Genomic DNA, 27838 nt, shown 5'->3' with positions numbered 1-27838 from the left:
TTTTGAGAAAGAATCATGAGAATTCAAAGTTAAAAGCAGCAGGTTGTTAATGTTATAAAACAGCAGCTCTTGTAGTTTTCTTGTTACCAACCGAAGTCCTCATGGATGTTTGTCAAATAGCTTCAAGGCAAGATTAAAATAATTATTTTGCTAATATTCAAACAGATGGAAAATACTCAGAAAACTCAATTTTGCACTTAAAATAAATACTTAAAGTATGACATATTTTAGACTGTTAAGGATGATTTCTTGACTACTTATTGCGTTAACAGTGTTTGGCTTGCCCTAGCCTTGCAGTCTCTCAATTCTCAGAACAGCCAGGTACTATTCAATGCCAAAATACAAGTTTTACTGTTTCTAATACTGTAGTAACTTTAGAGGGATGTATCATCTCCTTTGAACTATTAAAAAAGCATCAATTTTGGTGCCAAATTAAAGAAAGGCACCATTTGAGAGGGAGATTAGAAATGCAACACACCAAAGTAATTGCTTAGGAAAATGAACAGTATATAATCTAATATCTTTAATTTTATGTACATGAATATAATGTATGTCAACTTTGTACATGAGATACATACAGCATTTAAACATTTACTCAACAAATAAGAATTTACAATAGCAATATAACTGACTAGAGGGCTGTCCACTCAATAATACTTAGATTAGATCTGTACTTTAACAGGAAAAGAATTTAATAGTTTACAATCATAGAAACACTGACATTTAAAACAAGACTTTATAAAATAATTTATATATATATAATATATATCTCCTAGCATCTATAGAGAGGAATGATTTGCATTTGTGGATGTGTGCAATGTATGGCATCTTTTATATTTTCAGGTAATAAAATAATTTAGAAGCAGTTCATGCAGTGGTCAAAGCAAGGAATGTCAGGTCCTCCGAGATGTCCTCTGTCTTTGACATCAGCCAGCATCAGACACACACCAGGTGCCATGGAGGCACACCAGAGCAAGTCCCCTCCGACAGTAACTCTTAGAAACATCCATAAACACACACTGATAGCCTCCCTTCTGTGGCAAGGGCACCTCTTTTTCTCAGCTGTGGGAGTAGTCAGTTTATGCTTAAAGTGACGTCACGTCCCTCCTGGCATCCTACGTCCCACGCCTCCATGTGGGGTAACTAACAGAACTTCCTGGTCTTCACAACTTTGCTCTGGTACCTCACTGAGTGCCCCCCATGTCCTATGACATAAACATCCAGCAGGTAAGACTTGCCAGGCTGGAGCCCAGTGATTGTCTCTGTGGTCACCGCCTTCTTCAGGTTTTGACCCTGGAAATATTTACAGAGGACCTTTTCTGATTTCTTCCTTGTGTCTGGTCCTAGGCACTGGTTTTGCTCTCTTTTCTTCTGGTCATCATTGTAGTTATCATCCACCTCTTTTTTGTAGATGCAAAACTTGTTTCTTTCCTGGGTGCCTAGCCAAGCCACCGTGGCTGAGGAACAGGTGCGGAGCTTGTCAAAAGCTTTGATTCTTGTGTCTTCGGGGAGAGAGGGAAATGCGTGCTTGCTAGGCCTTGTGCTAGCTAGTATTTTCAACACAGATGCACCCTTCTTGTTTCCTTTCAGTCGAATGAGATATTTTGCTTTAGGTTTTCCTCTCAGCTGAAACTGCCGAATGCCTTCCACATTCTGAGACAGAAACAGCTTCCCGTCTCTTCTCACTTGGATTTGGATAGCGCCCAGACAGGAGTGAATGAAGAAGGTGACTTTTTGGTGAGAAGAGACTGGTGCAAACCTCAAAAACTTTGCTCCCTTCCTTTTAACAAACACATCTGTAACTTTCCCGTCTTTTAGCTCCACTGTCTTCTGTTTAGCTTCTTCTTTGGTCCTGGCAAAGGTACCTACGTAAGCTGTGCTGGTATTGCTATTGCTGTTGACCATAAAAACGTCAAAGTAGTACTGTGTGTTGGGTTTCAGATCAGACACGGTGAAGATGTTCTTATTGCCTATGCAGATTTTCTGAATGTCAGGCTTGGGCCTCGAGTAGACATGACGCCCCAGCTTGGGGGAGGCTTTGGTGAGGAAGCTGCGTTCTTTTACCAAATGATCTGAGTGAAATCCAAAGTGGGCAAAGTCAAAGGGGTTGAAGTCCAGACCAGGTTTCGGCGCCATCATGAAGGCGTCATCCTCGCTCAGCTTTTCCTCCACGGCACAGAGACTCTTGAAATTGTGCTCTTTGTTGATGACCACACAGTACTGGATGGGCTGTTTCAGCAAGGAAGCCGTGGGACTCGGCTTCCAGGCCAAAGTGATCGTGGTGCGTCCCAGGGAGGTCACGTCTACCCTGGGGTCGTAGGGCAGTTCTGGGTATGGCTGATCAGACTCTGGAGTTGTGGTAGCATAGACTTTGAAATGGGTGTCTTTCTCTGTTGAAAGGAGTTCCAGCTGATACAAACCGGCTGGAGAGCTGGAGGATATAAAATACTCAACGTCGTTGCCTTTGTAGGAAAACAGCTCGGTGCCTGGCTCATTCGTGGTCTGCTGCTTCTGCTGTTCCAGAGGTTCCGGGTCACCTAGAAGGCGGCAGAGCAGCACAGGGTCAATGCCAGGGTGCAGCCTAGCTTGCCAATCTTACCTTGTGTTTTGAAGTTCATCTTCTCTTTTTTCTCCATTACAAAAATAAGACATGGTCATTGGGCAGCAAAGAAAAATGACAAAATAAATAAAAATCATCTATTCATTATAATCTAGTAATTCCAGAAACTCTTCTTTATGAATTCTTTGGTTTCTTTCCATCCAGTCTTTTCCTGTACATAATTCAGGTGATTTTCTTTTTTTTTTCCCTGTAATTTAATAACACTTACTCTCATGCATATATGGACCTTGGTAAATTTTCACTTTTTGAATCTTGTTTTTCTCCCTTAATATTATAAAAATAATACTGCTGGCCAATTTGGGGTCTTTATAAATAATGCTCTTGTGTATGTGTGAGGCTTTTCTGATTTAAATATTTCTTCAAGACAAAATCCAATTAGCAAAATTTTCTGTCATTGACTATAAATTTTAGAGATTGCTAATCCTCACTGTCAATCTGCCTAGCAAAAGTGCTCTACCAGTCTTTATTTTGATGGCCAGATAACTCACTAATTAGTATATTGGACAGCATGATTCAAATAAAGAATAAAAGCACCAGTAAAAGTACCTAGCCTTCCAGCATCAAATATGTACATGCTCAGGAATAATAAAGGAGAAGTGCTGCATCCAAACTGATTATTCCTTTTTTTTTTAACTGTTGATATTAGATACCAGTGTATAGATGGATTTTCAGGAACTGATGGACTGGACAGGCAGAATAGGCACTTATCACTGCAGGTAGGAAGTGAGTGGTATTCAGTGTCGGATTCCCACATCATGGGAGTGAAGACAATCACGACTATATTAACGTCAGAATTCCCCTTCCTTAAGTCTCAAGTCTCATCACACCCCCGAGAGGCACTTCCAATACCCTCCTCACTGTAAGTGTGACAGCTTGTTAACATCATCTGCACAACTCCCGGCAGTCACAACTTCACCTTTAAGCTGTGATGCCCTTAAACAGGGGAACATCACTTCCACAACACCATACACATTCTCATTTCTCATGAATCTTGCTATTTGTGGTCTATAATCTGCATCTCTGTTTTTCTTTTCAAATTTATTTTATTAATTTGAAAGGCAGAGTGACACAAAGACAGGAAGATACACACAAACATGCTCACACACATACAGAGAGAGAGAGAGAGAGAGAGATTTTCTATCCACTGGTTCACTCCTCAAATGGCTGCAATAGCGAGGGCTTGGCCAGAATGAAGCCAGGAGCCTGGAACTCCATTCATGTCTCCTATGTGGGTGGCAGAGGCCCATCTTCTGCGCCTTCCCAAGTACCTTAGCACAGAGCTGGGTGGCAAGCAAAGCCACTGAGACTCGAACGGTGCTCAGATTAGGATGCCAGTGTCGCAGGTGATATCTTAGCTTGCTGTGCCACAATCCTAGCCTCCATCTGCATCTTCCTTAAGTGTCCATCTCACTCCTACTAACTTCCATCTTGGCCTTTAACTGCTGCTAATGGCCTCCTTGTGCTTTGAGTCATTCCTGCCTTTTATTCCCCTGAGATCCAGGGTTTTTGATCTTGGCTGCACGTCCCAGGAGAGCTGTGAAACATCATGATATCCAGACCACATCCAACAGCCACAAAAACAGAATGTCCAAAGGCAGAGTCCAGCCATCATGGTTTTTAAAGCTCCCCAAGGGATTAATGTCCAGGCATAACTGCCAACTAGGCCATAGAGGCCAGTCCAAACTTTTCTCCTTCAGTCCTCCCAACTGTGTCTCCTAACACTTTATCTCACCAAGATCAATGTCATCTGATGCCGTCTCCACTATTTCCCCCCTCTCCACCACTAAAGCTCCTGCTAACCCCCACGTCTATGCTGTTTTGCCTGCTAACTGAAGGTTGAATGTTTTACAACTATCCTTACAGAACTCAGGGCCAGATCTGCTTCGGCTTACCTGAGCTCTCCCCGCTGGCCTCCTCAGGCAGCTCCTGGAGTCTGAGCTTCCACTCCAAAGGGGCATCACAGGGAGTCACCGTAACTGATAACGGAGTGTTGTCTTCTTCAACCACAAAGAAATACCTGTGGGAAAGTAGATGAATTCATACCAAAACCATGCTTCTAACCCTGACAACCAAGACTTAGTATTCAGGTCACATAGTTTTCACTTTTATTCATTTAACAGAGACTACCACTGGCTATTAACCAAAATACAGCATTGACTATGGAAGATCAAAAGCCTTAACATTCTGCAAAAAGGTTTACCATCACTGAGCATGGTGTGACATAATAAAAATACATACAGTCACAATGATTCTGAGTTAAAAATCAACACTTGCCTGGCTGTCTGGGTAATATTTAACACAGGCCCTGCCATTGTAAGGTAAGTCACGACCAGGAAAAATGTCCCAACATGTTGCCCTACAGATGCTGGTTTTTTTTAAAATAAATTTGGTGATCCATTTGCACATTACCAGAGTCACCAACTATTTCAAAACATTTTCTCAGCAACCTCGTCTAAAATGTGTGTCGATCTCTGGTAAGTAAACAATCCATTCACATTTCTACACTAGGAACTTTTATTCTTGGCTTTACATGTCCGTATGTTTTTGTATGGAAGTATCAAGTTACCATCTGGGAGAGAATTCTAAAAAACAACGACCACTGTGTGTAAAGATAGACTTGTCTCTTACTTCTTTACGAGTTTCTGTTGGATTAAAAGTGAGTGATTTTAAAGCAAGATGAAAGAGTGAAAACATTCTGCTCTGTGCCTTTCCTCAGACATTTTGGTGATGCCTCCAAAAGATTCTATGAGGAAGAGGAAAATATTGCTTAACTCTAAAAATGCTATATATTCTTACTCCAAAAACATAAATGATTTCATTGAATTAGCACTCCAAGCCTTTAACCTACAAATGAGGAAGAACAGTAGTTTCTACTGTGGCCAGGCCAGAGTTGCTTACTGGTTCTATGGCAAAGAAAAGCAGGTTTTACCTCTTGTTCATTGCACCTGCTTGTCTCTTGCTCCCCATCCCCTCCATATCCACCTGCAACACAGTATCCAACCTGACCTGACCACCATAGCCTTCCACTTGTTGGCCTCATTGCTATTTCCTTTTCACGTCTGTAACCTCTAACCTCTTGAGTGAGCCATAGATCTCTGCTTGGACATCTCATTTAATTTTTTAAAAATAATTTTTGTTTATTTATTTGAAAGTCAGAGAGACAAAGAATCAGAAAGAGATAGAGCTCCTAACTGCTGATTCACTTCCCAAATGCCTACAACGGTTGGGGTTGGACAAAGTCAAAACCAGGAGCTGGAAACTCAATCCAGGTCTCCTATACTGATGGAGGAAGTCAATTTCCTGAGGCATCTCTGCTGCCTCCCATGGTGCACATTTTCAGGAAAGTGGAATACCAAGTGGAGCTGGAACTTGAACCTAGGCATTCCAATATGGGATGCAGGCATCTCATGTGGTACCTTAGCAGCTAGGCCGCACACCTACTCTCTTTGACATCTTTTTTCTAGCTGGGCCAACACCTTGTGTGACTTACCTATGCTCATGCCTTTACCTTTATGTATGTTAACGACTTCAAAATTTAAGTTATCAGCCTGACCTCTTGCCTTAATTGCAGATACACTGCCTTCTTGCCATATTCACAATGATATTAAGGGAATTTCATATTTGCATGATCTAATCCAAGCTTCTGATATTAAGGGAATTTCAGATTTCATTATCCAATCCAAGCTTCTGATTCTCTCCCCCAATCAACTTCTCCTGCAATGGATCCCTTCCTAGTAAGGTTGTTTCTCAGGACAGTTTAGAGTCATTCTTGACTTTCTTTCTCTCCCTCATTCAAGGATCAGCAGACACTTCCAGCTCTACTTTCAAAATAGATCCAGAATCTGCCACTTTGTCCCACTTTACCTGTTACCACTTGCTCCATGTCCCACGTCTCCCATACTTGAGCACTATGACAATCTCTTGTGTGGTCTCATTACTTCCACCTTTTACCCCCTCATCCAGGCAGGGTGATTCTTGGAAACCTAAGTCAAAACATGCCACACCCCACTGCTCAAAAACCCTCCAAGATATCCCTGTTCCTTCAGAGCAAGAACGACTAAATTTGCAGTGTCTTCTGAGTTCCTTCATATTCAGCCCCAAACAACTCTCAAAACATTTCTCGTCCTCTGGTCTCCCCTCCTTCATTCACATCCTTGCTGTCCCTGGGACGTGCATGGCACAATCCTGCCTCAGGGCAGCTGTCCTTGCTGTTCCTCCATCTGAGGTACTCTTCCTCCCAGCGTTGACGTTACTTGCTCAGTCTCTACTCGAGTACCACCTTTCTATAGACCTATTCTGACTCCAAATGTAAAATTTCACCTTTCTACCTGTGACGCTGTCTCTTACGAAGTAAAAGTATTTTGGTTTTTAAGGTACTTATTTCTACCAGACATCTTATATATTTATTGTTTCACATTTTTTTATTTTTCCATCTCCCCCCAACTAGTATGAAAGCTACAAGGAGTAGCGCATTTGGTTCACTGATGAGACTCAGAGATTAAAGCAGTTCTCCATAACGATGAACTAATGAATAAGTGTTGGCTCCACATCTACTTTTACCACTTTCAAGTCATCCTTTACACTGCATCAAGAGCAATCTCTAAAAAAGTAAATGTATTATGTGATTTCCAGCTTAGAGTGTCTTCTTTATAACTTTTCTTGTAGAAAAAGTCCTTAAACTGTTCATATAGTCCAAAGGTTGCACAGCAGTGGGGCCCCATCTACCTCATCAGTCTCTCCTCGGGTCTCTACCCTTTTAGGTTTCTGCACTCAAATTATATAGGACTTCCTTATCTTCCCATGCTTCGCTCATATTGGAATATTTGGGATGATTCTCTGGGTCTGAAATTCAACACTCTGCCCCTACTCATATTGAAATGTCACTTCTTCAGTAATGACTTTTCTGACTCTTTTTGGGTCAGGTTCTCTTAAAAACTCTGAGTGTCCTATATTTTTCATTTCACACACTTATCTGTAATGTGTGGTAATAGATTGGTGTTATTTGATCAATGTCATTTTCCGAAAAAGGGCCACTTGTTCATGTTCCAAGTCACTGTATGCTCAGGACATAACACAGATTTCTGCAGGTAACAGGTAGCACTCGGATAAACATTTGTGGGTGAATTAATTCTAAGTTAATCAATAGAACCCAAGAATGTTAATGCATATCTTACGCTAGCCTAAGAAGCAGTACACTTAGAATCTCTTTCCTTCTGCAGATACAGAATCTGAACGGAAATAATATAAGTACTTCTCTCCCCTTTCTATTCAAAGATAAATTTGGAGATGAAGGGTAGAGATAGGATAGTGGGAGGATCAATAGAGTCAAGATACTATAAAACCCAACACAGCTTGTTCATCAAAAAGTAAAGTAAAACATTCATCCAGAGAACATAACCAGATGATTAAATTGTTCACTGCATTTAAAGTTTTATGTATAATAGGCATTCCTAATCACAGATATCAGAAGGTTTATTTCTCAATTCAACCTATCCTTTTTATTTAAAAAAGATTTATTTATTTGAAAGGCAGAGAGACAGAGATACAGAGAGACAATCTACCATCAGTTGGTTCACTTCTCAAATGATCACACCAGCTAGGTCTGGGCTAGACCATCCTGGTCTTCCACATGGGTGGGAGAGCCCAAGCACCTGCTTTATCTCCCTTTGCCTTCCCAGGCACATTAGCATGGAGCTGATTGGAAGCAGAGCAGCCAGCACTCAGACTGGCATGCTGCTATGGGATGCTGGCATCACAAGCAATGACTTAACCCAGGCCCTTAGCCTACTTTCTGGATAGTAGAATTTTGTTCATTTGGACAGGTAAAGTGGGAGATATTAACCACATAAACACAATAGAAGCTTTCTATGCTACAAAGATATAGGTTCAACAAACTAATTTATTTGGCATCACTCATAACCTCTTTTTTATTTTTGAGTTTTATGTGGGTAGTATTACTAACCAATGTCAAAGCAAAAAACAACATGTAAGTTTTCCTATTTCCTTCTGTTCTCATTTCATATATGTAAGTAGTTTACTTCCCAAAGGAAGCAACTGTGTCTTGGTATCTTAAACACAGGCCATACTAATAGCAAATAAAGCAATGTTTGCAAGGCACAAGGTAATCACTGCACATATAAAGCAGCAGGGAGTCTTTCTAGGTCAACATTTTCATATGGAAGCACTTATGATTAAGGATAAACAATAATTTGAATAGATGTAACAGTTTAACAAACATTTATTGTCTACCATGCATAGGCATTTGAGAAGAGAATGGCCATCAAAAATAACAGGGCATGATCTATGTGTTCAGGGATTTACTGGCTGGTAAGGGAGACAGAGATGAAAGGAAAAACTAAGGAAACAAAGAGCCAAATGACAATGCCAAAGCTGAGGGGTAAATACACCACCAATCATGTAGGCTTTAGGATTTATGTATAAACATCAGAATAATGAATGACTGTGCTGTCTTTTTCTATTTACAACTGCTTGGGTCTATCTGGAGTTTCATCTTTAGCTGGAGCATCAACGATGGCCATGTGTGCTTACCACAGCATCTCACCCTCAGAAATGCTGTTCCTTCTTGTGCTGAGACTCTTTATTTAACTTGTGTGATAGCCAGTAGCTAGCATTTCATTCACAGGCCCTTGAAATTATTCGTAGAACAAAGAGAAAAATAAAGAGTGAACAAATGAAAGAAAGAAAAATGAAGAGAGGAAGGAGAAAACATGGCCTACTTTGTAACATTCCATAATAAAACATACTGTTTTAAAGGAAAAATTGTAAAAAATTGTAATTTTTAAGAGCATTCTTAGAGCCAAAACTTGCTTAATTTTGAAGAGACTGGAGGACCAAAGAGGATAAGCAATTTTTGGATTAAGTGATATGATTACACAATGTAGGATGTTGTATTTAACGAATACTGCAAGCAAAGCAATGCACAAATGCATTTAGGAAATGAAAGTATTCATAAAGAAAAGCTTTGATTTTATCTGACTCATTCAAAATTTTCAAGGGGCAAAATAATATGAAAAGCAAACAGTATGACACAAGAATTCAGGTAACATTTAAGATTGATTTGAAGTATTAAGACTGTTTTATGTGTCATTTCCTGTTTTCACAGACTGCATAAAAGTAAGGACTAGGACAGCAAGTTCCCTCAATGCAATCATCCTTGTTTTCACTCTCATGAATGTTGTTGAAAGATTCAGTTATCATATAAGTTAATGATCAGCCAGGTTCCAGTCTATTGCTTTCATTCAAACAAAAAAATTCACTCGGGAAGTGCTGAAATGACAGTGAGACAATAGTTCACTTCACAAAATAAGAAATCCGATCTCCAACCATCATTTAGACTGACCAGATGGTGGAATGGCTGGGCCACTCAATGGAAGAGGTTTAGAGCCCCACCTTCCATTATTGTCCACAAACAGGAAAGATAACCCAATGATCACTGATCAGACACACCTCAATCATTGGAAAATAGATTATTGATGATATGACAGAATAAAAATGTAAAAAAAATTATTTGAGAGGCAGACAGACAGCAAGTGAGAGAGATAGACAGAGATGGAAATAGAGACAGACTCAAAGACAGAGAGACAGAGAGCCCCCCTATTCACTGGCTTATATCCATAACACCCACAATAGATGGGGCTGAGCTGGGGTGGGGGCGAGGAGCCAGGAGCCATGAATTCAATCCAGGACTGTCACTTGGGTTTCAGGAACTCAATTACTTGAGCCATCTTCACTGTCCCCAGAATCTACATTGGCAGGAAGCTAGAGTTAGGGGATAGAGCTGGATATCAAACCTGGGTATGATGATATGGGAACCAGATTTACCATTTGTAATGCCAGCTTGCTTCAGGTTAAAAGGATAAATTGCCTTTGAAGTTTAATCATCCAAAAATTAGCCATGCACTCTGAATTTATAAAAGTAGAGAGGAGTCTGAGTATTGCAAAGTAAGTAACTTTAAATATAATTAGTTTAAAAATATGCATTATTTATAGGACACAAACCTTTTTAAAGATCAAGATATTTTGAAATATTCTGTGAGCCCAATTTTTTTGAAGTTGGAGTAAGGGAAATGAAAGATGTCAGTTTTATATTACTTTTGTTAATTCTCTCAAGATCTAATCATATTTGTTAAAGAAATGTTACCTTCTACAACTAAATGCAAAACCTTTAAAACTCATGTGTATTTAATTATTTTCATTTTGACCCTATTAAGTCCTTCTTAGAAATCTCCTTCTCTGCTGAAATTAAGAAAATAATCATTACAAAATGGAAACAATGAAAGAATTGCTTCCTCTATCTAAGATTACAATCAGCAAAAATTAGTTTGTATTTATGGGTTACAAGTTTCATTACCTATATTTTCTTACTTAGAGAAAATAGTTAATGCTATTCATAGGTTGATTTGCAAATATTCTAAACTAAGTCTAAAAAGTTATTTTCTTTTTTGATTTTTTTTTTTTTTTTTTTTTTTTTTTTTTTTGACAGGCAGAGTGGACAGTGAGAGAGAGACAGAGAGAGAAAGGTCTTCCTTTGCCGTTGGTTCACCCTCCAATGGCCGCCGCTGCAGCCGGCGCACCGCGCTGATCCTGGCGGGAGCCAGGAGCCAGGTGCTTTTCCTGGTCTCCCATGGGGTGCAGGGCCCAAGCACCTGGGCCATCCTCCACTGCACTCCCTGGCCATAGCAGAGAGCTGGCCTGGAAGAGGGGCAACCGGGACAGAATCCGGCGCCCCGACCGGGACTAGAACCCGGTGTGCCGGCGCCGCTAGGTGGAGGATTAGCCTATTGAGCCACGGCGCCGGCTCCCTTTTTTGATTTTTGACTTGATCAGCCCTCACCCTGACTGTTGATGAGCAACTTGATATGTTATCCCTCTTAGTATTTTTTTTGTTTGTTCTACTTAATACTTTTGGTTGAATACTGTAATCAATACACAATTCTTCTTAAGTGCTGAAACTTAACTGAAAAGTAATCACTGTTAAATATAAGAGTGGGAATAAGAGAGGGAAGAGATGTGCAATTTGGGACATGCTCAGGCTGACTTACCTCAAACGGCAGAGTTAGAAACATACCAGGGGATTCCAATTCAATCCCATCAAGGTGGCATGTACCAATGCCATCTCACTAGTCCCAGTGATCAATTCCTGTTCACAATTGATCATAATGACAGGACTAAGAACCAAAGGGATCACATAAACAAGAATAGTGTCTGCAAATACTAGCTGATAGAATAAACAAGGGAGAGAATGATCCAACATGGGAAGTGAGATACGCAGCAGACCCATAGAATGGCAGATGTCCTAAATAGCACTCTGGCCTCAGAATCAGCCCTTAAGGCATGCGGATCTGGCTGAAAAGCCCATGAGAGTATTTCAGGCATGGAAAGCCAAGACACTCTGGGGGGAAAAAAAAAAAACACCTAAATGAAAGATCCCCGAGAGTGAGATCCCAGTGGAAAGAATGGGTCATCTAAGAAGGAGGTACCTTTCTCTGAAGGGAGGAAAGAACTTCCACTTTGACCATGGCCTTGTCTAAATATGATCAGAGTCGGTGAACCCAGGGGGCTTCCATAGCCTTGGCAGCTCATGACAAGAGCCTAGGGTGATTACTGATGCCATAAACAAGAGTGTCAATTTGTTAAGTCAACAACAGGAGTCACTGTGCACTTACTCCTCATGTAGGATCTTTGTCCTTAGTGTGCTGTACATTGAGATTTAATGCTATAACTAGTACTCAAACAGTATTTTTCACTTTATGTTTCTGTGTGGGAGCAAACTGTTGAAATCTTTACTTAATGTATGCTAAACCGATCTTCTGTATATAAAGAGAATCGAAAATGAATCTTGATGTGAATGGAAGGGGAGAGGGAGTGGGAAAGGGGAGGGTTGCAGTTGGGAGGGACGTTATGAGGGGGAAGCCATTGTAATCCATAAGCTGTAGAAATTTATATTCATTAAATAAAAGTTAAAAAATAAAGAAATGTGAGAGGAAAGTTTGGGGCCACTTGTATTTTAGTTAGTTTCTAATTCTTATGAAATAAGATTCACATATTTATATTATGGCATAACAATATCATCTTCTATTGTTATATAATAAATTCAGTGTTTTAAAATAAATATTTTAAAGTCTTTTTGAAAAAAAATTTTAATGTTATTCTCATTTTTGAAAGAGAGAGAGAAGGAAAGGGAGAGGGAAAGGAGGGGAGAGGGAGGAGATGTTTTGAATCACTTCCCAAATGTAGGCAACAGCTGAGGCTGGGCCAGGCAGAAGCCCAGAATTCAATCTGCATCTCCAGTGTGAGTGACAGCTCCCAACTACTTGAACCATTACCTGCTGCCTCACAGGATGTGCATTGGCAGGAAACTGAAATCAGAAATGGAGCTGGGACCCAAACCCAGGGTGTCTGAAAAAAATGTGGTATCCAAAGGAGTGTCTTAACCACTTGTGCCAGACATCCACCTTCTATTTTCTTTGTTGGTGGCATCTTCTGTAAGCTTATTGATCCAGGAAAAAAAAAAAAAAAAAAAAAAAACTATGATGTGAATACCTTTTAGGTGTATCTCTAAAGAGATAACTGCTGATTTCAGCCCCATCTGGAATTACTGATGAATCATGAAAGAATGCCTTGTCCCGGATCTGCATCTGAAACAGCTCCTCATCTCGAGTGGGTAACTTCTGAGTCCTCGAGCTGAGCGGTAAGAGCAGCCACAACAGACAGCAGTGGAGCAGCACCATCCTGGGCCAACAAAAATGATTGCTCTTGTTAGTTCTGCAGGCAGACCTTGGGCAGGTTGCAAACTTCTGAAACATTAACACTGTAGTACTTTTAACACACAAGCTTAGACACGTGTCATGTTTTAAATGCAGGCACATGATCTTGATACAATTCTCCTTTGTTTTTATTCTTCAAACAATTTTATGAAGTTGAAAATGAATTCACTAAAATTTCAGATATCAAAATGATTTGGAAACAAAAGGACTCTTGAAACATCAACTTTCTTGGGTCTTAGGAAAGACTATCCTCATTTCGTTGTGGCAGAAGCCAATACAGTCATTACAGAGAATGTCACATCAGTGTCACAAAACTTGTACTGAAATGATCAGTTAAGGTCAGATCTTCCACCTGTTATAAAAGTTATGCCAGTGTTTGGTTGGAATTACTCATGCCGTCAAGTCTCTAATTGCTGATACAGTCAATTTATTGCATTCGACACAAATTGCAGGGGCCAACTGACAGCCCAGATGTTACCACTGTTCAATTAGTTTGCCTAAAATTTGATCAAGGATTGCATTATATAGTATTATGCTTAATCCAACGTCAAATTTTCCTAAACCAGAGATTGCTAGAGATTATAGAATTCATTTTCTCCTAGGTTAAACAAGTCACTCCAAATCACAAGTTGAGTTATTTGTTGGTCTATAATGATCATAGACTACCTGACTGTTTAATGTTACATTTACATTTAAACCTAAACTTCTCCATGTTAGAAAGTGGGCTTGGGTTTCCACTCTCATGTCAAGCCAGACCTCTGAAAAGTTATATGTTTAGAATGTTGGTCTCCACTCCAGCAGAGTATTTTCATGAGTTATGATTCAGCATTGATCACTGACTTACATCAAAGATCCTATAAGTAATTGTTAATCATTCTCTATTGCACATGACTGTAGGGATGGTGTGAAGAACCCCGTCTTACCTATGCCTCAGCTTCCCAGGAGGAAGTCCCAGGTAGACAAGTTCTTTATGTGGCAAGTGCTAGTGAAAGGCTTTGCTTCCTCTAATAATTTGGTACTTCTTTTTCTCACAGAAACAACTACAGTAAGGAATGATCTCTTTCACCTCTTGAACACCAAAGAATCCAAATTATAGAAATACCTGTACAATGTTCTGTTTTTAAATACTGTTAAAAAAGTCAAATACAAATAATTTGAGATGAGGTGAATACTTGTTTTATGTTTAAATAGTCATTATTATAGAATGAGTAATTAACCTCTACTTAAAACAACAGTTGTCTTTAATTCCATTTTTATCTGAAATGACATCAAAAGTGACTAAGATAACTAAAAATATCTTTTAAAAGGAACAAAATTTTAAGCTTTATTTTTATTTGTTTGACAGGTGGGGGTGGAGGAGAGAGAGAGAGAGAGAGAGAGAGAAACACCTCTTGTCTGCTCACTGGATGAGGAGCATGGAACTCAATATGGGTCTCCCACATGAGTGACAGGGACTCAATGACTTAAACCATCACCTACTGCTTCTCAGGGTACACATCAACAGAAAGTTGGAATCAGGGGTGGAGCTGGGACTCGAACCAACAATGTCCTAACCATATACCAAATGCCTGCCTGGATTTTTTTCTCAATTTTAATGAGGGTGTTAGAAATAGTTATTTTTTTCAGTGAGTTTGCTCAAAAAGTTCATTTAATTTCCTTTTTCCAAATATCTTTTCCCTGTGTTCTGCAGTTTTCCATACAAAGTGTCTGAAGTGTTGAGAGTTACAGTGCAAAGCTCTGCACTAAGTTCACGAACTGCATTGCCACATTTGTCCTCACAGTAATCCTGTAAAGTAGGCATTGCTTTTAGATGAAAACGAACTTCCATCATATACTTAGAGAAAGGACACAAATCCAGGTGGGACTCACTGCAGAGCCCAAGTGATATCTCTTAAGAAAGCCATAATAATTTCTTACAAGAGGCTCCTAGTCTCCATCTTTATGTCTTATTGTAATTGAACTTGACCCAGTACTCAGAAACTCGAGATTTAGTTTCAGCTTCTAACTAGAAGATCTTAGGCAATTCCCTTGATGTTTGTAGACCTTGGTTTCTGAAGGGTTTGGACAGATGGTCTCTATACTCTAAAAATGAGCAATGATTCTGCCACTGAATATTAACCTCCTCTTCTGAACAAGCTGGCCATTTAGGAATAAGACCAGGCCTCCTTTCGTTTCACAGAACAATCTCCTCCTCCAAAATGCAGAAAACTATCAAGGAGAAAGCCAAAGGGAGCTGGGGAGTTAAGTAGAAGCTCACATGAGTTTTACAAAGAGGAGACAAGGCTATGTCCACAAAATCAAAGCTCAATTATCCTAAACACACAGGGACGTGGGGGACTGAAGTAGATGAGGTCTCCACTCGCCATCCTCTTTCTTCCTCTTCTGCCTGATCAGAAATACTGCTATTACCCCACAAGAAAACATACTCCATTTACTTCCCTTGTAGTACCATTCCCTAAACTTGTCTCCTGAGAGCAAAAGAGGACACACAATAAAAAAAAAAAAAGTCCTTTCCATACCTAGTAGGAGCTTGGAGCAAACATGCTGTGGGAGCACCTGAGTGTGAGGGAGTCAGGCGTGTTTGCCCTGGTGTCAGTCAAGTGCAGCCTCCCCTTGTTAGGCTCCAAGTGTGCCCATACAGCTGTCAGCTTCACAGTGCCACTGCACAACTTCACAGGATGAGCTCCTGGCGCCCCAGGGTCCTTGGGATATTTAGGTCAGCCCCAGAGTCAGAGAAGCAGCTAGTCACGATTAGCAGGAATTTTCCCAGTGTCCTCAACTGCCCGTTGAAGAGCTCTCTCATTATGAAATCAGATAATTACCAGAGCTGAATTTTGAGAGAATGTCAATATTAATAAATATTTTGTAGACTTGCTGCATGCCAGGCCTTCTTCTGGGTGCTTTTTATATATTATCTCATCTAATGCTAGCAGCAACCTGTGAAATAGGCAATGTTTTCATGTATTTATTAGAAATGCACTGTGTGTGACAGAAAGAGTATGATAGAGACAGAGGGAGAGAGATGGGGGGAGGGGCGAGACAGAGAAAGAGAGAGAGAGAGAGAGAAACTTTTATCAGATGGTTCATTCCCTAAATGTTCACAACAGCAGAGGCCGAGCTAGTCTGAAGCTATGAGCCCGGAACTCCATCTGGGTCTCCCACTTGGGTAGCAGGAACCCAAGTACTTGAACCATCTGTTGTCTCCCAGGTGCAATAGTTGGATACTGTATCAGAAGCAGAAGTGGGACTTGATTCTAAGCACTCTGATATGGGTTGCAGGTATCCGAAACAGCAACATAACCTGCTGTGCCACAATGCCTGCTCCTATTTTTCTCATTTTAAAGATGAGTCAATAGGCTTAGACAGGTAAGTCACAAAATAAATACTATTGAGAAAAATATGAACTATTCATATGGGTGACTTAAAGCATGGCAAATGAGGGAGCAGGTGTTTAGCCTAAAGGTTAAGATGCCTGCATCCCACATTGAAATGTATGGGTCTATAACTACTTCCTGCTCCTGATACCATCTTCCAGCCAATGCTGATCCTTTGGGGGCAGTGGTGATGGCTCAAGTAATTAGATTCCTGTCCCCTACTGGGGAGACCTGGCTTGCATGCATTGCAGTTGGCTCTTGCCATGGCCCAGGCACATCCATGGTAAGCATTTAAACGTGGAGCAGCAGATGGAACTCTGGATTCTCTCTCTCTCTCTGCCTTTTAAATATTTAACAAATATAATTTAACAGTATATAAATATCATAAATCAGATTAATGTATATTTCCATATTAGCTTCTTAGCACTTTAACATCAGTAAACAATTTCGGATTTTAAGAGTTATGTAGAGTGGAGTGCTAGAAGGCAATTCTCCCTGGGTCTCTGTTTTTGTTTGTCTTGTGGGTAAAAGCACTGACTCGTCTGTTCTACATCATCTTTTCAAGGTTGTTTGTTCAGCAAATAGCCTTGGAAGATAAAGCCTCTGGATACAGCAAAGAGCAGTCCTGGTTCCTACCCAATAGAAAAGGTTTGGGTTCCCTACATTTGAGGCTCCTCTCCTATCATAGAACCTACTTCCACAGGCTGGCTTCATCTGGCCCTCTTTGCACCATCATTTAGTCAAGGAGCCAGTGGAAGAAAGCGCTGATTCTGTGCCCACCACTATTATTTTGAGTAATATAGGCCTTTGTCTCTGACCCAGGAGCCTTGTGCCTTGCTGTAGGCTTATTCACTCACTTGCAGGTAGGGGAAAATTTCAAAACCCCTACAGTTCTTGAAACTAAGCTTTACATATTATTTTACTTGTTTATCTCTTTTATTAGCTAAGGTAGACATCTTTATTTAAATTATTATTTTATATAGATTATCACCAAGAAGGAATAGACTCAACTTTATCTTTGTTCTTTCTTCTTTGAAAATACTTACTTCTCTCCAACTAAAAATCTACCAAGTTACACTTTTTGTTTCTGAAACAGTTTTAATCATCTTAACTGCCACATCAATTATAGGCAAAGCAGATATTTTTAATAAAAGTGTTTAAAATTAATATGACTCTAAATCCCAGAAATTTAAATTCTGTCAGGTTATGGTTTTCAAAACATTATCTAGGGGCCGGTGCTGTGGCGCAGCAGGTTAAAGCCCTTACCTGAAGTGCTGGCATCCCATATGGGCACTGGTTCAAGACCTGGCTGCTGCTCTTCCAATCCAGTTCTCTGTTTTGGCCTGGGAAAACAGTAGAAGATGGCCCACATCCTTGGGCCCCTGCACGCATATGGGAGATCCAGGAAAAAGTTCCTGGCTCCTGACTTCGGATTGGCTCAGTTCTGGCCATTACAGCCATCTAGAGAGTGTACCAGTGGATGGAAGACCTCTCTCTGTGTCTCCATCTCTCTCTGTAACTCTGTCTTTCAAATAAATAAAATAAATCTTTTAAAAAAAGTTATCTAATAACATTCAATTATTGTTGAGGAAAAGCTTAATCAGATATCACAGAATATTAGTCATTTGTTCAACTTGATCTGGTTGTAGAATGAATTTTTAGCAGAAAATATTTAACATTAATTTTATTTATTTTGAAAGTTGACGAGAGAGAGAGAGAGAGAGAGAGAGAGAGAGAGAAATATCCTGTTCTCTGTTTACTTCTCAATTGGACACAATAGCCAGGCATTTGAAGAATGTATTTAAAAGAAGCATTAAATGTAACTAATGAAAAAAACTACTTCACAGATACACTCTGCATATTTTTACAACTTACATTCATTCACTGATCAAAAACTTGAAGCTTCATTTAGATATTGCTTCAATGATGGTTTTAATATTTCCGATTTTCCCCTTATAAATAAAATATTTGCTCTTAGACAAACAATTTCAGAATTGTTCCCTCTAAATAAACAACTGGAAATTCCTTTTTAAGTCTTGGGTAACTCAGTCTCTAAGAACAGACTTCTATGATTACAAAAGTGCCCTCTAATGGCATAACTTCTCCTTTCATTTCTTCGTGTTACTTCTAAGTTTCGAGAGCTTCTCTAGATCTGAAGTTTAAATGAAATAGCATGCAGCCGAATTGTACTTTTAGCAGCTCCTTTTCTCCTGGCCATCTGGTGGATAATGTAGGAAATGTGTCTGTACAGCAAGAAGCCTTGCTGCTTTTCTCCAACCGAAGCTCTAGTTCAAACACAAGCAGAAAGCTGCTAGGATGATTCCAAATATTTTTATTTTGCTAGACAGGTCAGTCAACTTGGCTACACAATTAGTAATAACCCAGAAAAACTCAATGGTGTCATCCCGATTACTGAGAAGATTGACTGTTCCGATTGCAAGGTTCTAATGAAACCAAGCATATAGATGCTGATCTCAAATTCTGATATTATTCATGCTGTCAAAGGCTTTCTTCACATTCAGCACACACTTTCATATCCTGCCAAGACTGAAGTGAGAAAAAAGTGACCCAATGATTTCATATTCCCCAATCTTTGGAAAATACATTATTGGTGATGTGACCTAACTTTTTGCTGGAATACTGCTGTGTCCCAGGTTAAAAGGGAACCTATTCTTGAAATGTAATTGTCTAAAGATGAACCCTGTGTTCCATGCTTAACAAAGGTGGGGAAGGGCTTGGGTATGGGGAGGTGAATAACTTTAATGTAATTAGTTTGCATCATATGAATGTGTACACACACACACACACACACATTCTGTGTCAAACTACCTAGAAACACTACACTTCAATGAGTTGGTGTGGGAGTAAAGGTAAATGAGTAGAGGCCCTAAAGGAAGAATCTTTTAAATATTAGAGTGGAAGCTAAAAGGCCCATGAGAGTTTCGCAGGCATGGAAAGCCAAGACACTCTGGCAAAAAAAAAATGACCTAAATGAAACATCTCTGTGAGTGAGATCCTAGTGGAAAGAACAGGCCATCAAAGAAGTAGGTACCTTTCTCTGAAGGGAGGAGAGAACTTCCACTTTGAATATGGCCTTTTCTAATCAAGATCGGAGTTGACTAACTCAAGAGGCTTCCATAGCCTTGGCAGCTCATGATAAGAGCCTCGGGTGATTACTGACATCATAAATAAGAGTGTCAATTGTTAAATCAACAATGGGAGTCACTGTGTACCTGCTCCCCATGTAGGACCTCTGTCCTTAATGTGTTGTACTATGTGAATTAACGGTAAAACTACTACTCAAACAGTACTCTATACTTTGTGTGTCTGTGTGGGTGCAATTGTTGAAATCTTTACCTAGTATATACTAAGTTGATCTTCTGTGTATAAAGATAATTGAAAATGAATCTTGATGAAGAATGGGATGGGAGAAGGAGTGGGAGATGGGATGGTTTGCTGGTGGGAGGGAGGTTATGGGGGGAAAGCCTCTACAATTCAAAAAATTGTACTTTGGAAATTTATATTTATTAAATAAAAGTTGAAAAAATAAAAATAAAAAAGAATAAAAAAGCAAGATGTACAGTGGGAGAAGATATTTGACATATTTAAAGCCCACAAAGAACTCACATCTAGACTATATGTAATATCTCTTATAAATCAATAAAGAAATTTTTTCTAAAAAAAAATAGATTGGAACATTTGCTGCCCACTTTCTAGTAAGCAGGTAAACACAATAGCCCAAGAGATGTACACAAAGGATTTCTTTTTCTATTTTAGGACTTGATGGTGGAAGCTGCTTCTTCCACTGGTCTCCTTTGCTTTCTTTGCTGATTCTACCACTCCAGCCCTCAACCTCTCCAATCTAGTCTCCTAATGATCCAGAGAAAGTGGGAAGTATGGACTGCAGAGGCTGAATTGTAGACCAATCTCTAAATAATGCCAATGGATAGATATGAAGTATTTTTTATTGTTCCACATGGAATAGGGAGTACAGCAAATGAAAGGTAACTGGAAACATATAAGTAGTTCTAAGATATAATTTTCGGCATTAATTTGAACTCTTTTTTTATTCTGTGGAGGCTTCAATATAGTTACAATAAAGGGCCAAATGACCTGGGATATCCTTCTGGAAATACTTGTGATTGTAAAATGGTCAAGTCAAAAGCAAAGTAAAAAATGGAAGGAAGCTTGAATAATTTATCATTGTATCAAGGAGACATCTAGGCTGACCTCCAACACCACAAAAAGCACAGAATGCCTCAGAGCCAATGACACCTGCCCCAGGGGTCTGCAGCAGCTCCATGACTGTCATTTTGAAAAATTTATGAGCAATTACATAAGGCCAACTAGTCAATGCACCAGTCTTGGTTAAAGCATTGGTCAACCTGGTGAACATAAAAGTCTATTATTTGAAATTCCAGAAACATGAGTAATAAGTGAATAAATCTGGTTAATTTTTTACTACTTATAAGAAGTTTTTAAATGTATTCAACTACAAAGCCTAAATGAGAATCTTGCCTTAAGTGTATGGAAATATTTCAAACCACTAGAAAGTCTGCCTTTAATACAATTTACTTTTTAATTTGAAAGGCAGAGAAACTGAGAGAGGGAGCTCCCATTCACTGGTTGCTCCTCGAATGCCCAGAAGAGCTGGAGCTGCGCCAGGAGAAAGCCAGGAGTCTGGATTTCAATTTAGGTCTTGCACACGGCTGTCAGGGATTCAGCTACCAGGCCATCATAGCCTGCCACACAAGGTGTGCTGTAGCAGCAAGCTGAAGTGGGGAGACGAGACAGGAGTCAAACCCAGGTACTCTGATAAGGGATGAAGGCATCCCAAGTGGTGACTTAACTTTGGTCACCCACACCTTCAATACTTATAGACAGCTATTTCTTTATGGCATCTCACCAATGCAAAGAATTTTCTAATCTTGTAAATAAAAAGTTCTTTTGAGTTTTTATGTAACTGTCCAAGGCTCTCTGAAAGCAAAGCATGGCACTAATGAGGGCATTGTGACATTTCTCAGCACTGTAGATTCCTCAAAACAGCAGTCAGCCATTCTACCTACCTGTGGTAATATGCTCAATGCAAACTTCCCCACCTCTCTGTCACCAACAACCAAGGCCCTACAAATTCCTGCAGAAACATGGGAACATATTGGTAAAAAACATATTCAAGCTCTTATATACATTACATGTTATAAAATTTAAGATCACATTTATTCATGTAAATATGCCTTGGAAACTATACTATTAAAAATAGTATCATTAAGAGTCACTTAAAAACCTGTAAATATGTCCAATCATGTGTAAGCCACAAACTTGAAATAAATTTATAATGACCAAAAATAAGGATGGACATTCAGACTAACTTAAAACAAATGCATCTGGAACAGATGAAACCTAATGTTTAATTATAGAGAGTGGAAAGTGTATGATTACAATTTAGTGAGGATAATTTCAAGGAATGGTCTGCTGCAGAGATTTCTGTTATTTTCTTTTCCTTTTCAAGTGCAAATATTTAGTCTTTTTTAACTTCTATTTTTAAACTCAAGGGCATTTGTTTTCATTTGGATCATCCATGCCACATCTGATAATAAATCTGAAACTTTTGATCTAACTGGAAAGAAAGGTAGCCTTGGTCGGGACAGGCCCTCTGTGTCTGCTCTGCTGCTACCCAGCCAGCACAGAAGCCTCTGTGCATTTCAGCACTAACATAGAGGGCAGGGGCTAGTGCTGTGGCCCAGAGGGTTAGCACCCTGGCCTGAAGCGCCAGCATCCCATATGGATGCCGGTTCGAGACCCAGCTGCTCCACTTCCTATCCAGCTCTCTGCTGTGTCCTGGGAAAGCAGTGGAGGATGGCCTAAGTCCTTGGGCCCCTGCACCCGCGTGGAAGACCAGGAGGGGGCTCCTGACTCCTGGCTTCGGAATGGCACAGCTCTGGCAGTTGTGGCCATTTGGGGAGTGAACCAGCAGACAGGGGACCTCTCTGTCTCTCTCTCTCTGCCTTTCCTCTCTGTGTAACTCTGACTTTCAAATAAATAAATAAATCTTTAAAAAAAATAAAAGATTAACCAAATTAATGATTAACCAAATTAATGACATCATCATCATCTTCAAAGTAATATTCCAGAATACTAGAATGAGAATTAAAAAAAAAAAATTGCATCTTTAAAAAAAATAGAGGGCAGACGTTGTGGTACACAGGGTTAAACCACCACTTGGAACATCTATATCCCATATTGGAGTGTTGGATTGAATCCTGGCTTCACTTCTTCCAATCCAGTCTCTTGCTAATGCATCCTAGGAGGCAGTGGATGAAGGCTCACAGGATCAGGCTCCTGCCACCTACACAGGAGACCTGGTTGGAGTTCCTGGCTTCTGGCAAGGGCTCCTGGCTTTGACCTGGCCAAACCCTGGTGATTACAGTCAGCTGGGGAGTGAACTAGCAGATGGAGGTTCTCTCTCTGCTCTTGCTCTTGCCTTCCTTTCAAGTGGATGAAAATAAAATAAAAATAAATGTTAAAAAATAAAATCTTAAGAGAAAGGTGTTAGAATGCCCCCACTTGCCAGCGGGGATATTCAATTTCCCTGAGGGCAGAAATGCAGCAACAAAAATTCGCAGCAACAATTTTATTTTGTTGTCATTTGTGAACAATGAAATGTTGACTCAAGTTACTTTATTGTTCTTAGAAATTATACAATATCTTCTACCATGGTGGAAAGTTGGAGGAAAATGCAGCATATTGTGGTTTGGTAGATCCTATTTGTAAAGGGAGAAATAAAGCATGTAGAAATAAAGGGTTCGTTTTCTGCTATAATGAGTGGTCGCTGGCATGTGCCAGGTGAACACTCATTCTGCAGTAACGGTGCAGTGCAGCTGAAACATGCGAACTCCTACCTACAATAAAGTGGAGCTGATATTACATACAGGACCTGTGTGCTAAAGCTCTCTAAATGCAGGCTGTCATTACATAGTGGCCGGATTATGAAAGGTTTTAGAGTTCATTTTGTCAATAATCTATGGATTAGGGACCTTCATATACATTTCAACTGCACTGATTCCAACCTCCACTAACACTTCCCTCGATGACTGCCAACTTTCATTCTAGAAGGAAATTAAATTAATATAGAAAAGCAATGTAGAATTGCAATATGCCAAGAATTCAAGTAAAGTTTCCATTCTGTCACCCGCCCTCTCTGATCCTCATGGTGCATAGTTCCTGCAGGGTCAAAGTCGGGGTATTCTAATTTTGTAAGTGGCCAAGTCTACAGAGTAAGAATTATTTAAGAAAAGATTGGATTCTAAAGTAAATAATCCTGTATTTCTACCATCATTAATTCCAATGAAAAGAAAAAGGGACAAGAGAAATGGCCACAGATAAGAACAGTTTTTGACCCAGGGAGTCAGATGCATTCTACTAAAGAAAGAGTAGATTCTCGATGCATCTGAATGGTGATTAGCAGATATGATCAATTTCAAAAGCAATGTATAAAATATTGTCAAGTAAAACTGAGACAAAATATGGAATATCATCTTCTTATCACAATGTCTTACTTGGGTATATCTCTGATAGCAAAGATTACTCCCTTATCATGGGAGATGCTAATACTTCCTGGAATAATGATAGCTCCTAAAGGAGGAATATTATGCTTAGTTGCTTTTCTTACTTTTGTAAGACTAAGCCTTGTTTCCTGTTGTTCTGCTCAAAAAATGAAAATCATTTCCTGTGCAATGTCTCCCAAAGCAGTTTGCAAACTGTACACCTCATTCTTCACTGAAATTTAGCACTTGGGGCCCTGCCACCCACATGAGAGACCTGGATTGCACTCCTGGCTCCTGGCTTTATCCTGGCCCAGATTCAGGTTGTTGTGGGCATTTTGGGTGTGAACCAGTGGATTGGACCACTTTGACTCTATCTTTCTCTGTGCCTCTGGCTTTCAAATAAAACAAACGAACAAATAAAATAACACTTCAGGAGGAAAATGTCTTAGAAATTCCCATCCTATTCAGTCCTCATAAGCAACAACCCTGAATTGTTTTTATTGCTTACTTATTTTTTAAACATGTATTTAGTTATTTATTTTATTTGAAAGGCAGAACAATGGAGGGAGGGAGAGACTGAGAGAAAGATCTTCCATCGATTGACTCACTCGCCAGTTGCCTGCAACAGCCAGGTCTGGCTAGGCTGAAGCCAGGAGCCAGGAACTCCATTGGGTCTCCCTTACGGGTATCAGGAACCTAAGTATTTGGGTCATCTTCTGCTGCTTTCCTGGGTGCATTAACCAGAAGCTGGATAGGAAGTTGAGCATCTGGGACTTTAACCTGCACTCCAAAATAGGATGCTGGCATCGTAGGTGGTGGCTTAACCTACTGTGCCACCGTGCCAGTCCTTGAACATATATATATTTCATCTATTTCATGTAGCACGTTTTACCCCAACAAGGATTTTTAAAAATTCAAAAGACCTTTCTAGTTCTACATCACATTAACAAAATAAAGTACCTAAATTACTCAGGATCAAAGATCCTCCTGTTCTTCCACTAAACTTAGTCTGAAAACCTGCACTGGTGACTCCTCCAGTGACATATGCCAGGCACAGGGCCTGATCTTCCATAAACTTGGGATCAAAGACTTGTTTATGACCCAGCTGCTGGTGATACAATAAAAAGCGAGATCCAACAAGGCAGTGACAAACAGAACTCTCATAAAGAGCAAGCATGGGCGATGTCTAGATGTGGCGACTATGGCGAGGTAAGGCGTCTGCTCTGTGGTGGGCACTGCCTGTGCTCCTGAGAATGCAGCAGTGCCCAAGACGTGTGACACTCTTGTGCTTGTGGGGCATCCCCTAGGTGGGTTAGAGAGACAGTGATGAAGTAAGCAACTCAGTATAACCAATGACTCCAGAAAGCCAGGTGTACCATGAAGAAAATGTAACGGGCTATGGATCAAGAGGGAAACCATGGTGAAGGGAAGGCTGACAGAAAGATCTATCCAGGTGCAGTGGTCAAAGATAGCCTCTGTGAGGAACTAACATTTCAGCAGGATCTTCAATGAAGAGTTAGCCTTCCAGTTGCAACTAGAAGGGAATTGTGACACACAGGAACACTGGCCAGACAATGGTCTCCCAAGCTTCACGCCTGGCAACCTGCCTCACCTGTGAGTGATACAACATCAGCCACTGAGCAGATACCCGGCACCCATGGGGCCAGCAGGAGGGTGCTGGCTCACCCAGGCCACAGCAGCCCTGCAGGGTGAGGAAGGACCGGCCACTGTTAAACACAGGGGGCCAGCAGCTGCCAGCAGGCCCTTGAACAGATGAAAGCTGGATTAGAGGCACTCTAGCTGGACCAGAAGGGCATTACAGAGGAGACAGCAGCTCAGAAACATAAAGAGTTTATCTGCTAAAGTGCTCGCATGGAACAGAGGAGTTTTAAAAGGAAAAGGGCCCCCAAAAGAGGAAGGATGCTTCCTGACTTTCCAGAAGGAGTTACCAACACATAGTGTGCTATGAGAACCCCGGGGAGACTCCTCATAGGATTGCTGTGGTACAGAGTTTACTTAGATGCTTTGTTATCTGAGCTCTCTCTTTACAATGTCAATAAGTCAACTAGTGTTTAGTAAGTGCCCATTGCAAGTCTCCTAGGGACCCCAAATGCCGATAAGGCAGGATAATAGCCCTTCAGCCAAACCGGAGACATTGTTTCTTGCAGTTCTTTCTTATCTCACTCTGATTATTATTTTTAGATCTTTTTTCTCCTCCCTGTGGAACAGCTCTTCATGAGGCTAAATGACATAAGTTGAGAAACAGAAATTACTTTTTACCCAGTTTGTATGCCCCATGTAGCTGTTTCTAGTTTTCTTGCACAAAGTTGGCACTAAATATATGTTTACTGAGTTAGACTGCTTTAAAAGGGCTAACCAGCAGAAAGCCAGGCAATCTGAAATCCCTTCCATCAGAAAAATCCTGAAAACTCCTGAATTGTGCAAGGAAATTGGAGCAGGTTTTTTGCCAAACCCTCAAGGCTCAGTCTTCATTCTATATCCATTTACCTTCTTGGTTTTATTTTTTGGAGATTTATTTATTTGAGAGACAGAGTTATAGAACAGAGAGAAGGAGAGAGAGAGAGAGAGAGAGAGAGAGAGAGAAGAGAGATCCTTCACCCACTGATTCACTTCCTTAATGGCTGCAACAGCCATGGCTGTGTAGGCCAAAACCAGGAGCCAGGAACTTCTTCCGGGTCTTGCACACCGGTGCAGGGGCCCAAGCACTTGGGTCATCTTCCACTGCTTTCCCAGGTGCATTAGCATGGAGCTGGATTGGAAGTAGAGCAGCTTGGACTGGAACCAGTGCCCATATGGGATGCCGGTACTGCGGGCAGAGGTTTGACCCATTACTCCATAGCACTGGCCCCCTATTTCCTTTCTGATGCTCCAGCACCAAGCCCTCCATGGTGTAAAAACGGCCCTCTGATGGCTCCTGCAGAATCCACTTAGGAGAAAGGCTTGATTTGGGTGGAACCTGGGCCCTAGTCCTTCCTCTGCCAGGAATACCTCTGTACCACTGTGACTGAGAGCAGCTTAGGGAACTCCCACCCAGAGCCTTGGTTTCCTTGTCATTGGCTGAAATGTAGCCATAGTTCCTGACAATGCTGCTGCAGGATTGAGTGGTGGATGAGAATAAGGTTGTGCTATGATTTACCACAGCCACACACAGTCTCCCTGGTTACTAACCCAGGGACTGTGGTGCGATCTCCATTGTCCTTTTAGCTGTCAACCCCAGCCAATCCCTCGGCTACACCTTTTTTCTGATTTGGTCTCCCTTCTATATCCGAGCTGCCATTGCCTCCAACTTACGTGTTGCATCTCACCTTCCTGCTCTCACACCTGTTTCTAACTTCTCTCCTCATCTGTTTTCTGTGGTGCTAGCATTGCCACTTTTCTCAACAAAAATCTATTTTACTGTTTTGTTAAAAAAAAAAAACCCACAAACATAAAAACTGCAGGTGACTTCCCATGGATCAGAGCATGAAGTCCCTGGCATCCCAGATCCCTTAT

General features: G+C 40.5%; 1 protein-coding gene across 9 annotated transcripts in view; it reads right to left on the bottom strand.

Moving 5' to 3' along the window:
* Positions 1–508: 508 nt before the first annotated feature.
* The window catches only part of NDNF (neuron derived neurotrophic factor), a 43016-nt gene continuing 15686 nt past the window's right edge, over positions 509–27838 (bottom strand). For 2 of the 9 annotated variants that reach the window (XM_051819811.2, XM_051819810.2), the window contains exons 2-6: positions 21848–21915; positions 18048–18124; positions 13184–13372; positions 4513–4637; positions 509–2537 (exon numbers count right to left, since the gene is read on the bottom strand). In XM_051819811.2, the coding sequence (XP_051675771.2) occupies positions 1144–2537; positions 4513–4637; positions 13184–13372; positions 18048–18067 (1728 nt within the window). In that variant the 5' untranslated portion in view covers positions 18068–18124; positions 21848–21915 and the 3' untranslated portion in view covers positions 509–1143. Of the gene's footprint in view, positions 2538–4512; positions 4638–13183; positions 13373–14330; positions 14354–18047; positions 18125–21847; positions 21916–27838 lie in introns of those variants that run through there. The other 7 variants (XM_008267906.4, XM_017347551.3, XM_002717229.5 and 4 more) reach the window with 4 other exon arrangements.

This window comes from Oryctolagus cuniculus, chromosome 8 (genome assembly GCF_964237555.1).
Source record: "Oryctolagus cuniculus chromosome 8, mOryCun1.1, whole genome shotgun sequence".
Lineage (NCBI taxonomy): Eukaryota > Metazoa > Chordata > Mammalia > Lagomorpha > Leporidae > Oryctolagus > Oryctolagus cuniculus.
Note: the sequence above shows the minus strand (reverse complement) of the source record. Positions and strands in the feature narration are given on the sequence as shown.